This window comes from Lepidochelys kempii, chromosome 5 (assembly GCF_965140265.1).
Source record: "Lepidochelys kempii isolate rLepKem1 chromosome 5, rLepKem1.hap2, whole genome shotgun sequence".
In the NCBI taxonomy this organism is placed as follows: Eukaryota; Metazoa; Chordata; order Testudines; family Cheloniidae; genus Lepidochelys; species Lepidochelys kempii.
The window spans coordinates 25,731,485-25,752,977 of NC_133260.1; the positions used below are offsets into that span (position 1 = coordinate 25,731,485).

The following is a 21,493-nucleotide window of genomic DNA, read 5'->3' on the forward strand; positions in this document are numbered from 1 at the left end:
AAAAAAGGGCAGGGAACAGCTTCCATGAGAAAAAATTTAAAGAAGACTAGTACTGTTCAGTTTAGAAAAGAAATGACCGGGGGGTTGGGGGGCATGAGACATGTCTATAAAATCATGAATGGTGTGGAGACAGTGAATAGGGAATTTATGTCTTCATATAAACACAAGAACCAGGGGGTCATCCAATGAAATTAATAGCCAACAGGTTTAAAACAAACATAAGAAAGTACTTCAACATACAATCAACCTATGGAACTCATTGCCAGGATGGTGTGAAGGCCAAAAGTATAACTGGGTTCAAAAAAGAATCAAATAAGTACATGGAGAATAGACCCATTAATGGCTATTAGCCAAGATGGTCAGGGACACAACTCCATGTTCTGGCTATCCCTGAACTTCTGACTGCCAGAATCTGGGACTGGACAATAAGAGATGGATCATTCGATAATTGCCTTGTACTGTTCATTCTCTGTGAAGCATCTGGCACTGCCCACTGTCAAAGACAGTATAGTGGGCTAGATGGACCACTGGTCTGACCCAGGACAGCCATTCATACATTAACAAAAAAATCTAGCTCTCATTATATGGACAAGTGTGTAAAGATAGTTTAATTGTTTGAAAAAAAAGATTCAGTACTATTATGTAGATATAAATCAAGCAAAGCTTGCTGTAACCATAGTAGTCGCTTACAGGAAATCCTGAAACATTTATAATCACCATATTGGATTGAGCTCTCTTACCTCCAGCACTGGCTCCGCAGCTCCCATTGGCTGGGAACCGCAGCCAATGGGAGCTGCGGGGGCGGTGCCTGCAGGTGTGGGCAGCATGCACCACGCAGAGCCACCTGGTCCCTCCGCCTAGGGGCTGCACATGGTGGTCGCTTCTGGGAGCAGCACAGAGCCAGGGCAGGCAGGGAGCCTGCCTTAGCCCCGCTGTCCCGGCGACTGGGAGCCACCTGAGGTGAGCTCCGCCCAGCCGGAGCCTGCACTCCAAACGCCCTGCCCCAGATCATAACCCTCTCCCGCACCCCAACCCACTCCCCACCCCAGAGCCCCCCCCACACCCTGAACCCCACCCCAGAGCCTAGGGGAAGCCCAGAGCCTCCATGCCCTCTGGGGGCCTGGAGCCGCAAGCATCAGCTTGCCCTGCTGTGGGGGGAAGTCCAGAGCCTCTGCACCCCCCCGCAGTGCTGTGTGTAGCCCACGACTGATTTTTTTCTGTGGGTCAGTGGCCCGTGATTGAAAATTGGTTCCCCACCCCTGCTATAAAGAAATGTTTCCTGCTTAGCCAAATACTAATGAACATTGGAAAAACTGCATATCAAGTCAAAAGATTTCAATAAATATTTAAAAGAGCACTTGCAAGATACAGATAAGTACAAGGCGTTAAACAGTTTCATGTAACTCTTCAGATTTCATTTATTACATGTCTGTATCAACATACCACTTTCTTTTTAAAAAGCAAAGAATGTCAAATTTTAGTTTAGCAAAACGTTAAGTGGTGTTAACTATCGCTTAACCGAAACGTTCTGGATTGAGCAGGCTGCTAAAACACCTTTGGATTTTGGAGTTAGCACCTGTTTGGATGGACAAAGCAGTTAGATTGTGTGACTTGTCAAAGAAGTATCCTAGACTATCAGATCAGTTGTTTATATTACATTCCTTTATAAACACTAGAATTTACCAAATTTTAAAGGGATGTTTACACTTAATTTGTATAATACACATAAGCTCTTCCTACTGATTTGTCCAATATGGATTTTTGACCCCATGCTAGTATTTCTAATGAGCACAAACTAACAGTTCCGTCTCATTACTTAAGTTTGTGCACCAGCATCAAGAGCAGCAGAAATACAATAAGTGATTAACTTCAGCTACAAAGCCAGTAGAGGGCACAAAAGAGCAGTTCAGGTCCACTAACTCATTCGGTGGTCTTTTTTAATAGTTATGAATCCAACTGATATTTCATACCAAAGCTTAAAAGCAGGTCAAAGACTGGAACTATACTACTTGGCAGTGTTGCTTTTAAGACACAGCATTCTCAATTTAAGGGTCTGAAACTCAAAAGCAAAAAAACCTCATTTTGTTTAATCCATCCATCCCGTTCTAAATATTACAGCACATGATATCTATCCTCATTTGTTTGGAGAGTCTTCACAATTTTGGCTGAGTGGAAGATATAGTTTTTGCCCTACTTTTCAGTGTTCTTACTTTAGTAAGTTAAATCATACTATTATTTAACTTTAGTTTAAACGCCATAAAAATAAAGTGTTCTTAAAAGGTATTTAAATACTTAAAAGAGCTATTTTGGGGTTAGCGCATTTAAAGTGCATATTTACATGGAGGAGTTGCAACACTTCAATCAGCAGCAGTGGATATTTGCCAAACAACCTATCCATTGACAGAATGCAGAAACTACTGTTGAAAGGGGGATTCTTTTTTACATAACAATGAATTTACTGGAATACTCTGGTTCCTGCACAGTCACATCTCTCTTTTGAAAAAGGGATTAATCCACAATGTGTACTAACATTCAGTTTTAGAACAAATTTGCAGGTTTTTTGCATTAGACATGTAGAAGAGCATCAGTTTGGTAACAGTAAAGCCCAATAGTTTCAATGGCTTCAAAAGAGCTTATTGGGCTATTCTGACTCCACCTTCCCACTTGCAGCCCAAAGAGCTTTCAAGTGGACATTTATGCCACATTTCAGCCTACAGCATTTTTTTTTTTTTTTTTAAAGAAAAGGTTGTATCTAAAGTGTACATAAACCTGTAACTATAACTGATCTCATTACAATGGCATCATTGGTTCAACCATCTCAGGGCTATCCTCTTAACATTTAATTGGAGTTTAACTTTTCAAGCTGAGTACAGAAAAAATAAGCCTATTTAAACTACTTATTTGATAATAAGGGTAAAATCATTCATCTACTTGCTCCACCTGTAAAGTAAGAGTTTATCATTTCAAAATGTAAACAATAAATACATTGACTGCCATTAGAATTTCTGAGTAAATCTGCAGTATACATTTCTTCAAACAAGAATCATTTGAAGAGTAACTTCTGAAATAAAAGTTAATTCTACAGTAGAAACAAGCCCTTTTTGTTGCTATTAAGTCACATGCATAAAATTCAAACTGCTATTTGCCCAGTTCTGCCCTGCAATCCACATGCTACTCAGAACACCACCTTTCCAGAGATGATCATGGAGTTGTTTACTGTTTCTGTGGCTAACAATGGGCTTTTCCCTTTTGCAGACACATTGTGCTTAAATACTTATCTGCATAATGAAGTTGTGTGTATGGGACCAAAAGAATAAATTGGTCAGTCAGTCGAGAGTGTCAGCAGAATAATTTAGCACTCATATAGGGCTCTTTATGCATAAATATCAAAGTATTTAATTTCCCTTCAAAATACTATCTCCATTCTACAAATGGGGAAAACAGGTATAGAGGTTAATCCTGTGCCTCTTCCATTAGACCCTAATGTCTCCCATACATGTTTGGCATACAAAAAGAATGGTATGTGATTTCTCTGCATTTTCAGAAGTATAGCTATGAAGCAGATCAAGTAGTCAATTTAAAACCAAGTCACTTTACTTACTAACTCCAAATACCGCTTTTTAAAACCCAAACTATATAATTCTATACCATTCTCTTCAACTGTCTGATTGACAGAACACTTGCTGGCCAGTTAATGTATTCATTGAAGCAGCATAATTTATTGTAGTTAAAATAATTTGTATTAAAAAAAGAGATTTATAGCAGGCAACAACAACAAAAATCTAGATTTCAGATGAAACATAGGGAAGAGTTACCTCACTCAAAATAAATTAGTTTTTTTAGTCACTGGAACAAACACTTTCCAAAAAAAAGTCTTGAAGTAAATACCAAAAGAGTAGAAAAATCACTGGAAGAGCTGAAACATCTACCACAAACCATACCACAAAGTAGTGTTATAAAATTTTGAAGAGGGTAAAAAAAAAATCTCCATTTCAGTTAGGCCAACATCAGCATTTATTTTCCAAAGTCTATTCTTTATGCTTGCATCAACTCAATGAATCTTAGCGTACTTTTCTGTAAAAGTATAATATGTATGAACAGTTGAGGTGTTTGGTTCATTCAGTTCCAGACTGCTATTAAAAACCTGTACAGTTGAATATTCAAGGCTAACCACTTTATTTCATTTGAACCCATCTACCTAATTTTTAAAAAAAGTGTTCTGTCACATTCATCTTAAAAGGTTAAAAAAAATCACATTTCACTGAAGTTGGATACACTTCCTTTGTGTCAGGTGCAATAAAGCTCAAAAAACAGTTTTTTCCAAGACTTCCCCATCCCAGGGATGGGAAATTATTTCAGGTCACTTTTCTCAATATTCTTGCATCAAGAGAAGCAAATTTTCCAACACAAAATAATGCAGCATTCTGATGTACTGTCTATCTCTGCAGTGAGTCCCTTCTCTGGGTGCAGGATTTAGTAGGATTTCAACAGAATGTATGACATTTCTTCATTCTTCTAGCAAAACAGTGCGCAATGCATCTTCTGTATTGATCAATATTGAAGCTATTGCCCCATCATTAAACTCAAAAGAAATTCCTCCATCTACCACCATACAGGCATCCCAACAACGTGATCGGACACAAACCCTGCAAAAAAAGAGACAAGTCATCAAGTGTTACACTCAGATTTCCTATAAAATATTTAGAAAATACACTACAGTATCGGACAAAGGGTTAGTTCTAATAGACTGAATAGCCCCTTTTGTTTTATGTGTTAGTAAATCAGAAAAAACATCCCAAGCCAGGGTGGATAAAAATAGATTTTTTAAAATTTAAGTTAAATACGTTTATTTTAAAATAATCAATTTTTTTAAAATAAACCTATTTAAAATTACATTTGAAACTGACAGTCTACTTTAAGGCCTAAATTTACTATAATCTATTAAAATAATTTAAATTAAATAAAAAATATTAAGCAGTATGTTTAAAACTTGCCAGCAAACATCTATAAAGTCAAAGCACTGAACTGGTGGAAGTCACTGGGTCAGCAGAAGGAACTAGAAATGGTTGAACTGCAGAACCCGCTTTTGACAGCAGCAGCCTCTTCTGTACATAAAGAATATTTTATTTATTTCAGTTTATTCAACTAGTTCAATTAAATGACTACTTAATCCAACACTGAGACATTAATTGGAAGTTAGAAAAGCAGGACAGCTTGTTTTCCCTCTTCCAATCTACAAATAAAAACTAGATGAGATCGACTAGTTCTAAAATCTTGTAAGACATGGTGACCAGAAACAATCTGTTCAACTCAGTTCATACAGATGACACTTACTTTAATAAATCAGTTTTAAATGCAAAACATGTTTTGATAAGAAAAAAGTTTATCATAAAATGTATGTATCCAGCACATTTAAAGTAATTTTATTTAACTAATAAAATCATTTTACAATGTTTCTGTTTGTATATTAATTGAATTTGAATTTCCATCCAAATAGAGCTTGGCACAAATCACAAGTAAAATAATTAACCATCTAGTACAGTGTTTTTCAACCTTTTTTCATTTGCAGACCCTTGCACTTCGAATGGAGTTTCGGACCCTTTTGGAAATCTTAAGGCATACTTTGCAGACCCTTCAGAGGTTTGCAAACTACAGGTTGAAAACCAGTGATTTAGTAAATAAGAAATGCGTCATTCATTTTGCAACGTAATTAGAAGTTGAAAACGAATAATCCTAATAAGTGTAAAATAAGCTATATAAAAAAAGGTATATAGATATAATATATGTTCCTAGTTAGCAAAAAGAAACAGTAAATTTAGTGTAAATGCTGTATTTAATTGCAAACCAACCACTAAGAAAAGAAAGTTACCTTTTCCATAACTGGCGTTCTTTGAGATGTATTCTTTATGTCTATTCCACAATAGGTGTGCGTGCTCACCATGTGCACCAGTGTTGGAAGTTTTTCCCCTAGCAGTACCCGTAGGAGAGCGCCTCTAGCGACCCCTGGAGTGGCGCCTCCACGGGGCGGTATAAGGGGCGCTGTGCACTCCCCCCACCATCAGTTCCTTCTTGCCAGACAACTCCGATAGAGGAGAAGGAGGGCGGGATGTGGAATAGACATGAGCAACACAACTCGAAGAACACCAGTTAAGGAAAAGGTAACCGTCTTTTCTTCTTTGAGTGATTGCTTATGTGTATTCCACAACAGGCAATTCCAAGCTATATTTGTTGGCGGTGGGTAGGAGTTCACAGACTCTTGGGATGGAGGCTGGCCAGGCCAAACCCAGCGTCCTCCTTGGTTTGGGAGACTATCACATAATGCAAGGTTAATGTGTGAACTGAAGACCATGTGGCAGCCCTACAAATATCCTGAATGGGGACATGGGCCAAAAAGGCAGCCGACGAGGCCTGCGCCCTAGTCGAGTGTACCCTTACAATTGGTGGCGGAGGAATTCCCGCCAGGTCATAACAGGTATGGATGCACGAGGTCAGTGGAGATCGGCCAACCTTTCATGCATTCGGCCGACGTGATGAAGAGCTGTGAGGACTTCCTGAATGGCTTAGTCCGCTCCAGGTAAAAAGCCAGAGCCTGTCTCACATCCAGCGTGTGGAGGCGGCGCTCCTCACTGGATGCATGGGGCTTGGGGCAGAGGACTGGTAGAAAAATGTTCTGACCCATGTGATAGGCGGAGACCACCTTCGGGAGGAACGAGGGGTGTAGGCAGAGCTGGACCTTATCTTTATGAAACACCGTGTACAGGGGTTCGGAGGTCAGGGCCCTGAGTTCTGAGACCTGCCTAGCCGACGTGATCGCCACCAGGAAGCCTACCTTCCACGAGAGGTGTGACCAGGAGGATGTAGCTAGCAGCTCAAACGGGGGGCCCGTGTGGCAGTCCAGCACCAGGTTCAGGTCCCACTGGAGGACTGGGGGCCGAACGTACGGGAAGAGACTATCCAACCCCTTAAGGAATTAGCCAGTCATAGCATCGGAAAATACCATGTGGCCCTGCACCGGTGGATGGAAGGCCGATATGGCCACCAGGTGCACCTTGACTGACGAGGGTGCCAGGCCCTGGGCTCTAAGATGAAGGAAGTAGTCCAGAATAAGCTGGATCGGGGCAGCCACTGGGGACACTCCCCGCTCGTCCACCCATCTGGAAAAACCAAGACCACTTTGCCAAGTAGGCTCGGCATGTGGAGGGCTGCCTGATTTCCAGTAGGACGCGCTGAACCCCTTCCGAGAACGTCTTTTCTTCCCTACCTAACCATTGAGCAGCCACGCCGTGAGGTGGAGTGCCACAAGGTTGGGGTGGAAGAGGCAGCCCTGGTCCTGGGAGAGCAGGTCCGGGCAGGCTGGCAACAACCACGGCGGGGCAACCACCAGGCCCGTGAGGGTCCCATACCAATGCTGCTTGGGCCATGCCAGGCAATCAGGAAGACCCAGGCCTTGTCCGTCTTTATCTTTTCCAGGACCATGCTGATCAGCAGGAATGAGGGGAAGGCACAGAGAAACTGGCTTGACCAGGACAGGAAGAAGACATCGGAAATAGCGCCCTGTCCCAGCCCCCCCTGAGCAGAACCGGGGACAGCGATGGTTCTGCCGAGTTGTGAACAGGTCCACCTCTTGGAGAAGTCGGTGTACCCCCTCTGGGTGGAGAGACCACTCGTGCTGAGAGGAGAAGTTCCTGCTCAGGTGATCCACCTGGGCATCCAGCAGATGGAAGGCCTGTAGGCAGATGATGTGGGCTATACAAAAGTCCCACAACCTGAGAGCTTTGCGGCAGAGGGAAGAGGATCTGTCCCCGCCCTGCCTGTTGATGTAGAACATTGAGGCCGTGTTTTCTGTGAGGAACCTGACCACCCGGCCCTCCAGGTGCGAACGGAAGGCCATGCATGTCAGCCGCACCATCCTGAGCTCCTTGACATTTATGTGTAGGGTCAAATCCTGAGCCAACCACAGACCTTGGGTCTGAACGCTCCCCACATGGGCCCCCTACCCCAGGTCTGATCCTTCGGGGCCCTGACCCTGAATGGGAGCCCCTGGAGCATATTTCTCAGGGAGGACCACCACCTTAGGGAGGCAAGCACTGGCTCGGGCACCATGAGGACTTTGTCCATCCTGTCCCTGGCCTGGGAGAACTCCGAGGCCAACCAGAACTGGAGGGGTCTCATCCTGAGTCTGGTGTGGCAGACCACATACATGCACGCCAACATGTGACCCAAGACCTGGAGGCACGCTCTGGCTGTTATCACTGGAAACCTTGTGACCGTGTCGATGAGCCCTTTCAGGCTCTCGAACCTGTCCAGTGGGAGGGAGGCTCCCTTTCAGGCCATGCAGCTTTGTATCCGTTTGTTCCGCAAACAGAGCTTTGCCATCAAATGGGAGGTCCGCGCATCGCTGTGCAAAGAGCAGGAGCCACAACACTCGTCTCATGAATACCGCAGAGGCCATGGACCGCGCGGCCGTATCCACTGCATCTGGAGCTGCCTGCAGGGTTGCCCTGGCAGCCGCTGTGCCCTCCTCCCCCAGCACTTTGAACTCCTTCGTGTTGCGCTCCATGAGTAAGTCCTCAAACTTGGGCAAGGAGCCCCACAGATTGAACTAATACCAGCCTAGGAGAGCCTGGTGGTTCGCCACTCATAACTGGAAGCTCGAGGACGAATAAATTTTCCTTCCAAATCAGTCCAGCCTCCTTCAATCTTTATTTTTCGGGGTAGAGGCTGGTTGGCCCTGCCGATCCCTGTGGTTGAGTGTATAAGTATTCATGTGCCTTCGTGGGTACAAAATACTTGTGTGCTGCTCTCTTAGAGATGGGGGCCAATGAGGCCGGGGTTTGCCACAGGGCACTTGAAATTTTTGCCACCCCTTCGTGGAGAGGCAAGGCCACCCTGCCCAGTGCCAAGGAGGACAGCACGTTAAACAGGGAGCCCAAGGGCTCCTCCATCTCCTCCGCTTGGAGGTGGAGGCTCGATGCCACCCTTTTAAAGAGTTCTTGGTGGGCCCTAAAGTCCTCCTGCGGAACGGAGGGAGAAGGGGCTGTAATCGCCTCATCTGGGGAGGGTGAGGAGGCCGGTGCGGTACTTTGTGTGTCCACTGGCACCGGAGGGTCCACCACATAGTAGCTCTCCAGGCACAGTCCCAAGGATGTACGTCCCACCAACTCCTTCCTCGGGGGTCTGGAGAGGGAGGCCGATAGTCCTTCCAAGGCTCCGGCCACCGAGCAAGCCCCCACCGGGGGCTGCGTCGGGGGCCACGGCGCCCACTGGTACCATTGGGCCGACCACGGGGCCCGGTGCCACTGCACCTGCTGCAGCACCAGGGGAGCCAGCTGCTCGGTCTGGCTGGCTTGGCCCATCGATGGACGACTACAAAGGGAGGCCGGGCTGACATATGACCCGCTGCTGTCCTGGACCTGGAGGAGTGGCAGAGCCGGGAGCGGTGCTGACCATGGGACCATGATCCCAACATGAAGGACCAGTACCATCAGTAAACTGCGATTGACTCCAACAGGCGGACCCACAATGGCGAGACGCCGGCAATCGACGCCCGGGACTGCAGAGGCAGTGCCGAGGCGGGGTCCTGGAGCAGGATGACGAACGGGAACGACGTCGACGCCCGTGCCGTGACAGGCTGCGATAGCCCTTCGTAGGTGAGGACCTATGGCGTTGTCTGCCTCGGTCCTGCTGGTATTCGCTTCTCGAGGCAGAGTGGTGCGGAGAGTCCTGATCGGATGGAACCCAGCCAGACAGGCTGATGGAAGTTGAGGGCAATCCACGTGGACTCTGCCCTGAACGGTCGCTGGGTGGCGAATGGCATCTGGAACGTTCCTTCGACCAAGACCGGTACTGAGCCGGGGCGACTGTGGAGATCCCAGTGGCAGCTTGCCTCTGGAGTGCGGGGCCGACACCAGTGGTGCTCCTGGTACCGGCATGGACATAACATCCCGGGCCGCTTGCAGGGCCTCCAGTGTGGAGGACATCTGGGGAGGCCTGCTCCGAATGGGCCAGGCTACTCCACTCGACTTGAGTCAGAGGTCTAGGGGCCAGTTGGGACTGAGGACTGCCCGACATGGGTCTAGCCCCTGTCCCAGGTTTACTCTGGTGCTGTGGCGAGGAAAGCCTCTTCCTAGGCTTCTCGGAGAGTCCCACGAACAGGGAGTGGTGCCAGTTAGTTGATGGGTCACCACGCACCAACACCGCGGTACCCGGTGCCAACTTGGAGCAGTGCACCGGAGCCAGGGTCAGCGCCGACTCCGTAAGAATAGCCCGGAGCCTAATGTCCCTTTCTCTCTTGGTCCAAGGCTTAAATGACTTGCAAATCATGCAGTGATCGCTGAGATGGGTTCCCCCCAAACAGCGTAAACAGTCTGCATGTGGATCACTCACTGGCATAGATTGCCTACAAGTGTCACACAACTTAAAACCCGGGATGCGCTCAGGCGCTTTGGCTAAACTAGACTAAATAACTACCTACAGGTACCAACACTGAACAAACAAGAAGTACTGGGGACGAGCTACAGCAAAGCTGGAGCAGAGCAGTCCTGACGCACCTTCACTGGCAGCAAGAAGGAACTGAGGGTGCGGGGACCGCGCAGCGCCCCTTATACCACGCCATGGAGGTGCCACTCCAGGGGTTGCTAGGGGCGCTCCCCTATGGGTACTGCTAGGGGAAAAACTTCCGGCACCAGTGCACATGGTGAGCATACACACCTATTGTGGAATACATATGAGCAATCACTCAAAGAAGAATCAACTACACTTGAAGAAAATAACTTAACTACAAATGCAAAACAAGGTTAAAAATCAATTATTTATATCAATTATTCAATTAAATCAATTTAAATCAATCCTCCCTGTCTCCATCCATATAGAATCCCACTGAAAGAATGCACTATCCTTTAAGCATCTTTTCAAACGAACTTCAAACTGTACTAAACAGTAAAAAATTTACAGTATTAGCACTTTGCTTAGGAGAGGGAAGGAATCTACATGAAGGATGAAAGTAGCCATCCAAATGCCATCCAGCCAGAATTATATTGTCTGCTAGAAAAGGAAGACAGCCTACATAGTGCGACTGATCAAATAATGAGAATGCTGTTGCTCAGTTAAGTTTTGAAAGGAAGCTACAATTAAACCCATTTAATACTGACTTGCTTAATGGAAGATTTATGTTCCGTGTAGTTTTGTAAGAAACCAGTTCAGCACAATGCTACCTATTTGATGTCCAATTAAAGTCATGAGCATCAATTCATCATTGCATACCGCACAAGCAATTTCAGTATTTCTAATCAGCAGCACTAGTGATTTTCAAACAAGGTGAAAGGTTTAAACATTCTTCACTGTATGCAAAACAGATGTGGGCAGATGGGAATGATTTTGCCTTTTACCACTAAAGAACTGCAAGCTTGAAAGTGATATTGCTTATTGGAAAATCCCTTATGTAGAACTGGCTGATTACTGTCAATATTAAATGAGTTTGACTACATGTATTTTAAGCTAAAACTTTACCTATAAATTTTCTAGAAGCACCCTCTTCTAATACTGAACAAAACACCAACAGACATTGCCACTATCATATTCTTCCAGTTAACTTACCTTTAAAATGAAAAGGAATTCAACTGTTGGGGTTTATCCTTCAGAATGTGTAGAAAGTGAGAGTGGTATAAATAAAAAATAAGTTTTCAAAAATGTCACACTGACCAAAAATGCGACAGCAATTAAAGCAAGAAGAATCCTAAAGCCATAAATCTACACTTACGCATATGGGGGACTTCTGTGAGCAGGGATGGATTAAGGCAGAGATGAGCACTATAGTCACAAGCCCTGGTCCCAGATCCAACACAATAAAGTCAGAATGTAAATGTTCATTTAAAAAAAAGGAAAGTTTCTATCCTTACCGTCACAAGGAAAATATGACTCAAGTATACCTGATGCAGTGATGTCTGCCTGAGAGTGCAGAAAGTCTGAAACAATAGCTCCGAGAGGTGTGAACTGGCCTATGTATCACCCCCAGAAACTGGAATGAGAGTGTGACAGAAGAATGCAGTAAGCCCAGCCCACACACCCATGCAGACTCACCCCCACTACTAAGTTCCTACTGGCCCTTACCCCTGCTGCTCCCAGGGAGAGGGAGGCTCCTGCTGCCACTCCTGGGGGATGTTAATGGGGCGACTGCCACAGCCTCTCCATCACCATCACTTCAGATGGGGTGGCAGGACCACAATAAGAAAAGAGGGCTTCAGGGGGCCTTGTGTTGGGGTATAACTAGCACCCCAGATCGTCTTAATCTAGTTTTGACCCCCATGCACAATCCGCATGTAGTAAAAACTATTTTGAAACACTGCTCTATTGTACATTATCTAGAACCCAGAACTTTGCCATCTGTAATAAGAAGTACAATGCAACCATTTAGAAGAATGAATTAATATAACATAAGAACGGCCATACTGGGTCAGACCTAAAGTCCATCAAGCCCAGTATCTTGTCCTCTGACAGTGGCCAATGGCAGGTGCCCCAAAGGGAATGAACAGACAGGTTAGCATCAAGTGGTCCATGCCATAACCCAATCCCAGCTTCTGGCAAACAGAGGCTAGGGATACCACTGATGGACCTATCTCCCTTTTGAACCCCGTTATAGTATTAGCTTTCACAACACCCTCTGGCAAGGAGTTCCAGAGGTTGACCGTGCGTTGCGTGAAAAAATATTTTTGTGTTAGATTTAAACCTGCTACCTATTAATTTCATTTGGTGGCCCCTTGCTCTTTTATTATGAGGAGGAGTAAATAACACTTCCTTATTTACTTTCTCTACACCAGTCATGATTTCATAGATCTTGATCAGATCCCCCCTTAGTCATCTCTTTTCCAAGATGAAAAGTCCTTGTCTTATTAATCTCTCCTCATTCGGAATCTGTTCTATACCCCTAATCATTTTTGTTGCCCTTTTCTGAACCTTTTCCAATTCCAATATATCTTTTTTGAGATGGGGCGACCACATCTGTATGCAGTATTCAAGGTGTGGGCATACCATGGATTTATATAGCAGCAATATATTTTCTGTCTTATTATCTATCCCTTTCTCAATGACTCCCAACATTCTGTTCACTTTTTTTTGACTGCCGCTGCACACGGAGTGGATGATTTCAGATAAATATTCAGAAAAATATCATTTTTCTAATGACAACCAATGAATGTCATTAATGTCTGTTTATCACGGCTCATATCTTATAACATAAATATATTCAAGTATTACAATAGCTCAGTATAACCTAAACTTCAGGCCAAAAGCCTTCAGAAACAGACACCTTCTTCCAACCATGCTTAAAGTAGGAAAAAAGCTCCAGTAAAGCCAAAGACCAATCCTGGTCTTCATGTGATCTCAAAAAAGGTTAATTTAAACATAGCTTTTATATTTCTACTTGATTATCCTCTTACTTTTGAGGTACAGTCAAATGTCCTGCCCCCTGCCTCTGATGGAAGGAATAGGTCCCTGTCAATCTTTTCTGGTACGAAATGGTAACTCCTTAAACGTTCCAAAGCACCACCCTCAGAAACAATGCTACCAATCTCTGGCCTGGGTGGACTGCTGTTGCAGGGGTAGAGTTCACCACTTTTCATTGGTAAAGCTTTTGTCGCTCGGGGTATGAAAAAAAAAAAAAAGACCCCTGAGCGACAACAGTTTTACCGACAAAAAGCGCCAGTATGGACAGCTCTCTCCTGCCGATAAACAGCAGAGGCACAGCTGTGCTGTTGTAAACTGGGCAGTGTGGGCGTAGCCTTAATCTGGACAGTTTGAGGAAGACCTGTCATATTAAAAGCTTCAATATTTTCATGGGGATGAGGATGACATTTTATAGACCCTTATGTTCCGCTACCACCCATGCATTTCCTGCAAGCAAAGTCTCATTCTACTACATAGTTCCCATTAGGCAAGGGTTCTGTCCAACTTCCTAAGAAAAGGAGTTTCTAACTAGCCCACAAAAAGACAGGATCAGCCATTCCTTTGCAAGGGGGCACTGGTGTGCAGAGAGGAATGGGGAGAAAGAGGCGGCAGAGTCAGTTTTAAAGGCTGTATGAACAGTGTCCATTGCTGGGAGAAAAGAAACAGTGACTCACTCCTTTAGTGAGGGTGACTGTGATGTGACTTTTGGAAAGAATTTCATAGAAACAAAGCAATCTTAGTGGGGATGTGGGGGTGTGTGTGTGGAATTTCAAGGCTTAATCTATTAAATTGGAATGAGATTATCCAGCATTTTACCTCTCCACTGTCCCATCTTTAACTTTCTACCAAACAAACCTAGTGTAAATTTATACTCAAATAGAATGTCTCCAATACAAAATATGCAACTGGTGGTGAACACTGTTAAGAACACATTCCATATCAAAAGCTTCCTGCTTTAATAGTTTTCCTTTACTATTATTTTTTGGGGGCCTCGATCACATTCAGACCTCAGCACTTTGAGTAAACTCCATGGTTTTGTTCACTTTAATATTGTTTATATTTTTGTCCATCTCATGTGATCTATTCAGATGAAGTGAAATTCTTTCCTTGGTCTGCACTATTAGTCCTGAAAGCATCTAAGAGAAAGGAGGACACTTGCTTCCCACTCAGTATGGACACAAAAACTTGAGTATCAAGCACATTTAAGACAAGCTCTCAGGCTACCTATTTTATTCTACATATCAGTTAAATGCTAAGTGTTCAATTACATTTATAGGCAATACTTACTTTGAAAAGAACCCACGCTGCAGACTACTTGAAAAAACCCGGTTTGCAATAGGCTCTCGAATACTGAAAAACATCTTTGGTTCTTCTGGACTATACAGCAGGGAGTCATTATATTCATTTGTTACTGTAAATACAGAAATTGGACCATCACTTTCTCTAAAGGAGTTAGTCATTCTCAAGGTTTCACATTTCAAGCAGAGGAAACAGTTCCACTATAAAACTGTTTAGAAAGCATTTATGATTTTTAGAAGTACCCAGTTAAAATTAAAAGGATACATCTTTACAGGAGGAGTCATTATAGTTCCACTGCATGACTAACCACTGACTGGCTCTCTCAATTCAGAACCATTATTCCAAGTATCCGTTCTCAATTGTAAAGATCTGAAATTCTCTACCAAAATATTTATGCCTGTTACACATTAAAGTATAAAGATTCTTGAATTGCAGATCATATGGTACATTATATTTAATTAAATGTGCTTTCTCTTAAGGAAAAACTAATCTTTAGCATAATGAAGCACTTTTAAGTGCTGTAATTGTTAAGTAATAGAATACAATAAATATGAATTATTTAAAAAATGCTATAAAACTACTAAAAATGTTATTTTCACTAACCTTTCTGTATTAGTTCCCTGCTCAAAGGAAGATTCAAGCTCTCATGCTTTTTAGCTGTTGAACCAAAGGAAGAAAAGGACCCAATTAGACATGATCATCTTCAGATAAAATTAACATGTAATGCTGTGCGTGCTGTCAACTCACCAATCTTAAGGATCTCTTCAACAGCCTGGGTAGCCACCTTGTTAATATTATAGGACCTAAACACGGAAGTAAAGATAGTGTTTGGTGAGTAACACGAGCTGACAAAATCTCTTCCACAAAGATTTCAAAATTATCGAGCAGAAAAAATGTTTGTAATCAAAGTTTAGTAAAGATGATAACCATTTCAGAAAATGCCTTAACACAACTGTTGGATTAAAAATCATCTACATTTTGGAAAGACATAAATAAAGTTATATAAACTTAATTCTGCCTCTGTCGCCATCCTTAGATCCACCAAGCAATAGCTGGCAATTGTTTTCTTTATATCTAAAAGAAAAATCAGCTCAAAACCTGCAAATTGAGCACAGTTAGTCTATGTGCATATCCCTCTTACCCTCATTCTTCCACCTACTTATTGGACGTAGGGTTGCCAACCCTCCAGGATTGTCCTAGAATCTCCAGGAACGAAAGATTAATCTTTAATTAAAGACCGTTGTGATGAAACCTCCAGGAATATGTCCAGCCAAAACTGGCAACCCTAATTGAACCCGATTGTCATATACAAAAGACTTCTTTCCATTACTTTGGAAGTGTAAAAGGGACTCAAAATGGAATATATTTATGCTTGAGTAATGTAAAGGTGCCTGAGCGTAAATTAGAATCAGGACCATTAGGTCTTCCAATTTAATAGAAGACCCAGTGGGCTGGATTCTCATTGAGGCAGGCTTTCCACCACTGAAACAAATATATATTTATGCTTTAAGGCCCTTTTATACCAAAGTAAAAGAGTCTTTGTGTAAATGAAAATCAGGCCCATTATGTTTTATATTAAATTAGATTAGAAGGCTCTGTCTTTTACTATGTTTTTACACAGTACAGTAGCACAAGGCCTTGATCCTGTATTAAATTCCTGCTCAAAGGAAGATTCAAGTTCTCATTCTTTTTAGCTGTTGAACCAAAGGAAGAAAAAAGCCCAGTTAGGATTTGGGCACTACTGGAACAAAAGCCACAGAATCTGCTATAAACTTCAACCCTTGCCATCTTATGCTCCAGATTCATTTTAAAAGTTGATGTTTCTAACACTTGAGATTGTGAAGATAATCATGAAAATAGGAATAGTGCAGTGTTGTCTTCTTGTGTGCAGGAAGCATCCATGTGACCTGCCCCATTCATCTCACTGGATTTTTAACTTTGAAATTGAGTTGTCTTTAAGTGACAACTATTTTATTGCTATCCATCTGCCATCACCCATCCAGAATCATCTGCCTAATGTACATTCCCAGCTGCCAAACACTGTAGCGGCTCGCCCTGCCTGGCTGCCAAGCCCTCCATGCTCATCCTCAACAACTACCACCTGAAATTATGTATTTTCCAATACAATAGTCTACAGCACAATGTAAACTGAAAAAATGTCTGGCCACTGTGAAACAACAATTTAATATAAAAACACACGGGCTACACTGCAATGAGTGACATGAAATTTGGTGGACTCTGCAAATCCAACAGAGGCTGGCTCTTTCCCATCCCCCCTAGGCCAACTCTCACCTCCAGGTGGCTTCCCCCTCACATTCTCCTGACTACAACCTGTGTCCCCAATGTAGTTTTCACTCTCCAGATCCTCCAAGACTTTCCCTTTACATCATGTGGTTGTCTGTCTGCCTTTCCCAGCCACGAGAGCCACGATAGGCAGAAAAACTGAGCACATATTGGTCAACAATTTTTCTTTTAAATTATGCATTAGTTATTCATCAGATAGAAACTTGTTTATGGTAACATATATTGCTCAAAATAATTGACCCGATGCGTTACAAGCTAAAGAAAATGAGCATATCAGAAAACACAGTTTTACAAACTTTAAGTCATTCAAAATTTGTTTCAGATGAGAAACATTTAGTACTTTAATATTAAAATTGTGAAACTAACTTACCAGGCTTTTGATCCTGTTCCAGTGCATACATTGAGCCCTGAACTCTTCTGCTTTTCCCATGGACCATCATCAACTGATACCTCATAGTAGGAGGCCCTATGAAGCGAGAATTTAAAACTGGGTTTGCAGGACTTATAGTTCACCCTGAATAAGACAGAACACATAGCCCTATATCAGGCATGTATAAATCTAGAAGGACCGGTTTCATATATGGCTGACAATTTCACAATAGAGTTTTGTACAGTAACTTTTGATATGGAGGTAAGTATTGCTTTGTCGTCTCATGACAGTTTTATTAAGTAAACTACTTTTCTAGCATAAAAAATAATTTGCATTGTGTTACCTGCAGGAAATCACAAAGTTAAACTATTTTGGTAACCTTTCAAAGTTGTCCAATCAACATAAATGTTAAATTTAAACATTGTGTTTCTACTACAAAATAGCTTATGACATGTTTTGAAGATACTAGTATTTTCCATATTTCAACATGAGCTTTTCTAAGCAGATTCTTCAACTGTTGATACCATTCATATTGCATTCTGTGCAAGTGAGAAATTCTTTATAGTTTATATACTGGTCACAACCTTGTGTACAGCTGGGATTTCTGTGCTTTCAGAAATGAAATTACATATGCAACTATCTCTACTTGTACAGTTCTTGAACTACTGCATAAACTATGCTAATACCGTCATTTGGTCTCATGTTACCAGATTACATCAGAAAACTCAAATTGGTAGGAAATTCCAATGAACAAAAAAATTCTAATGCCAGTAAGTAAGAGCAAAGCTTCAAACTGAATTTGTGATCACTTCAATAGCAAGTTATAAATACAGTTGGATTCTTCAAAGAGCTTTGACTTAAGTAAAATCACCAAGCTTTGTTTCTGCTCTATACAAATTCCTTCTAAACTATAAATGTAGTAAAGTAGTAGTCTTGTTACATGACTGTCTTGGAAAGTAATCATTTTTCTGTGCAATGCATTATGGTACATCTGCTAAGCTACACTGAGAGTGGCATTTTTCTTTAAGTCTCAAACTTCCCTGGCTAGAGCTGCTGAAATATGAGAGTTAGTTTATAAAATCCAATCTAGATCATGCAATCTAGCTTCCTGATAAACAGAGTATGTCAGCAGCACACAATCATAGTAACATTTGAGTCACACTTCAAAAGCTCTTATTAGAAAGTAAGCTGTGTGGATGACGAAAGCTCTTACCTAGATAGGCTAGGAAGACTATACCTTGAAAATTGGTCCTAACTGGCTTCATTTTTGTACATGAACCCAGAGCTTTGGATGAGCACATTTTTAAAGAACTCAACATAGAAAGATGGAGGAAATTGAAACCAAGTTATTAAGAAATGGAGCACAGATAAAGTGGACTAACTTGTCAAAGACGTGACAAGCACCTCAAAGCAAGTTTAGAATAGACAATTATTCCAATGTCATTACTCATTTTCTTTACTGACCTGCTGAGTAAGCTCTTGTAGGGAACTTTAAAGCCTTTCCTAGTAGGTTCTTTCCACTGTTACTGCGACAAAAGATTAAATAAGCACTTGTATATTTGTCTTTCTTGGTATTTGTAAAGCAACCATCCCTGCGGCATCTAGGCATAATCTCTAAATGATCTTCCAAGCACTGCATAAATACCAGTATTACTACTAATAGGATTACAATATAATGTACAGAAAATAGTCAATCCTAGTCACACTATCTTTGCTATAAGAATCTTTGATCCAGGAGATGTTCCTAAAGGGAGACCATGTGCAACTGTGTTTGTGGAATACAACGGAACCAAAGAGTGTTTTCTACGTAATGTATAGTCAATGAGCAAAAGTACTATTTTTTAAAAAGGTGCCTGAAAAGTATTGGGATGCGTCTGTGTGTGCCTATATCTATCAAGATTATACAGAGACTGTGATGAGGAAACTTTTTTAGAATCTCATGTGGAAGTAGGTTTCAAAATTATAGAATGCAAAACATTTCACGCTTTGAATCAAGTTCCTACAGCCAGTCTGTGGTTGCGGTTCAGATGGAAGAGGAAGCACTCATGAAATATTTATACTGTTTTCAGCAGTACCAATGTCCTAGGCACCGTACAAACACAAGACGTTACACTCTAAAGGTAAAAAATTACAGATAGAAGTAAAGTGACCACGTGGTAACTGATCAGATCATGATTTATGATAATGTTTTAACTGCCCATCCCACAACACTGCCATGATCAGTTGATTGGGTATCACAGGTAGGTCTCCAGGAAGGATTTGAATGTGGAAAAAGCAACAGCCCTGTGGACTTGCTCAGAAAGGATATTCATGCCTAGGAAGCAGTGTGGGAGAAGTGAACAAAGAGCATGTTGAGGTTAGCATGGTAGCATGCAAAGGATAGGGCAATGCAAATAAATGAGGGCACATAGAGAGAGGCAAACTTATGCCAGGCAAGGACAAGAAGTTTAAAACGGATACAGGGATGAGGGGGAGATAGGAATTCTAAGAGGAGGGAACAATGTCAAATGTATGAGTAAGAAAGAGGATCCTATCAGCTGGATTTTCTAGTCTGAAGAGGGTCAAACCTAGGTGTCAGGAAAGATAGAGCAAAAGATTATAATAAAAAACAGTTACCTACATTTCTATAACTGTTGTTCTTCAAGATGTGTTACAGTCCCCCTCTCCCTAGGGGACTGTACTGTAGCCTCAGAGCATGATGGTGGAAGCCTCTGGTGTCTTTGTGCTGAAGCAGAGCTGACAGCAGGGCTTTTCTGTGTCACTCTTTTAGAGATAGTATAGTAACTGTGCCCTCTTGGTGCAGTAGTTGCCCAGAGTAGAACTCAGAGCAACACAGAGCTTACAGAAGCCCCTTGTTGGTGTCGAGAGCAGAGCTCACAGCAGGAAGCCCCTTCTGAGGTTTCAACTTCCAGAGCTTCGGTGCCAATCATGGGGCAGCTGAGCTCACAGCAGGAGGTTCCTCTGCTGGTATTGTGCTACGGAGATGGCATGGCCGCACTAGAGAACACCCCTCTGGCTGGCCAGTTGCTCGGAAGAGCCTTTCCAGGGGGAGTCTGCTGGTGGCTTCTTCTCTCTCTCTCCCCCCACCACTGGACCCCTTTTGAAGTGAAGGCTCCGGGGATGACCCAGGGTCAACACCCACCGGAGTCCCCGGCAGACTGAAGTGTTTTCTCTATATGGAGGAATTTTTACTTCAGCTCCCAGCTCCTGTGACGCTGCAGTTTTAAGTGTGGCAGATAAAGCACTTCTGTGAGGGTCTCCCAAGCACAGTGAGTGTCTGGCCATTACAGGAACTGACTCCTGGCAGGAGAGGCAGGGCTTGGAGCAGAAAGAGCAGGCAAGCCCCTGGGCAGGGGGTTGTCATCCTCTAGCAGGGAGGAATATGCAGAAGAACACTGTCTTTACTTTTTTTTTTTAAACTGAAAAAGAAATAATTAGGAGTCTACTAGATGCCTGGGGGGAGGGAGGGCTGGATGCCCCCCCCCCCCACAGGGAAGCAAAGAAGTTCTTTTCCTTTTTAAACCAAAAGGAATAAAATAAAATAAAACCAAAACAAAACAAAAACACTAGCTTGAGTACTTTTAGGGAGAACAAAGGTAACAAAACAAACACTACTTATGCTAATGACACAGATAAGGAAGGGACAACTGCTAGTTCAGTCAGAGGCCAAAGGTGGTAGAGAAGGAAGTGAGGGGGGTTCACCCCTGCAGTGCTAAAGTGCCTTGAGGCAGACCACAAGGAAGGGAGAGCACATGCGTGGGCTCAATGGGACACTGCTACCAAAAATCTCAGATTAGAGGTGCAGGGGCAAAGAGACACCTAAAGTGGAGCACCCATAGGGACACTACTCAAAGAAGGAGTGGAGGGCAGTGGAAGACACTTCCTCTAACTCCTGCCCTTTCTCCTCAGTGGATCTTGAGACTGGGGAGAAGATCATGATGTCTATATGGTTGCTGAGGATGGAACTGTTTCCTCTCTTGTAACAATAGCGATCCCAAGAGATTTTAGTGTTGCCCTGGAACCTTTTAGGCTATGAAGCCTATCATCCATCTTATATGAAAACAAAGAGGGACCTTCGAA

At 42.9% G+C, this 21,493-nt stretch overlaps 1 protein-coding gene across 7 annotated transcripts in view; it reads right to left on the bottom strand.

The window, feature by feature from the left end:
- Nucleotides 1–1,328: 1,328 nt before the first annotated feature.
- Nucleotides 1,329–21,493, bottom strand: part of NADK2 (NAD kinase 2, mitochondrial) — a 63,709-nt gene continuing 43,544 nt past the window's right edge. For 4 of the 7 annotated variants that reach the window (XM_073343761.1, XM_073343762.1, XM_073343763.1 and 1 more), the window contains 5 exons: nt 17,414–17,557; nt 15,487–15,542; nt 15,343–15,396; nt 14,728–14,851; nt 3,816–4,646 (listed from right to left, as the gene is read on the bottom strand). In XM_073343761.1, the coding sequence (XP_073199862.1) occupies nt 4,508–4,646; nt 14,728–14,851; nt 15,343–15,396; nt 15,487–15,542; nt 17,414–17,557 (517 nt within the window). In that variant the 3' untranslated portion in view covers nt 3,816–4,507. Of the gene's footprint in view, nt 4,647–4,994; nt 10,607–14,727; nt 14,852–15,342; nt 15,397–15,486; nt 15,543–17,413; nt 17,558–21,493 lie in introns of those variants that run through there. The other 3 variants (XM_073343757.1, XM_073343758.1, XR_012158864.1) reach the window with 3 other exon arrangements.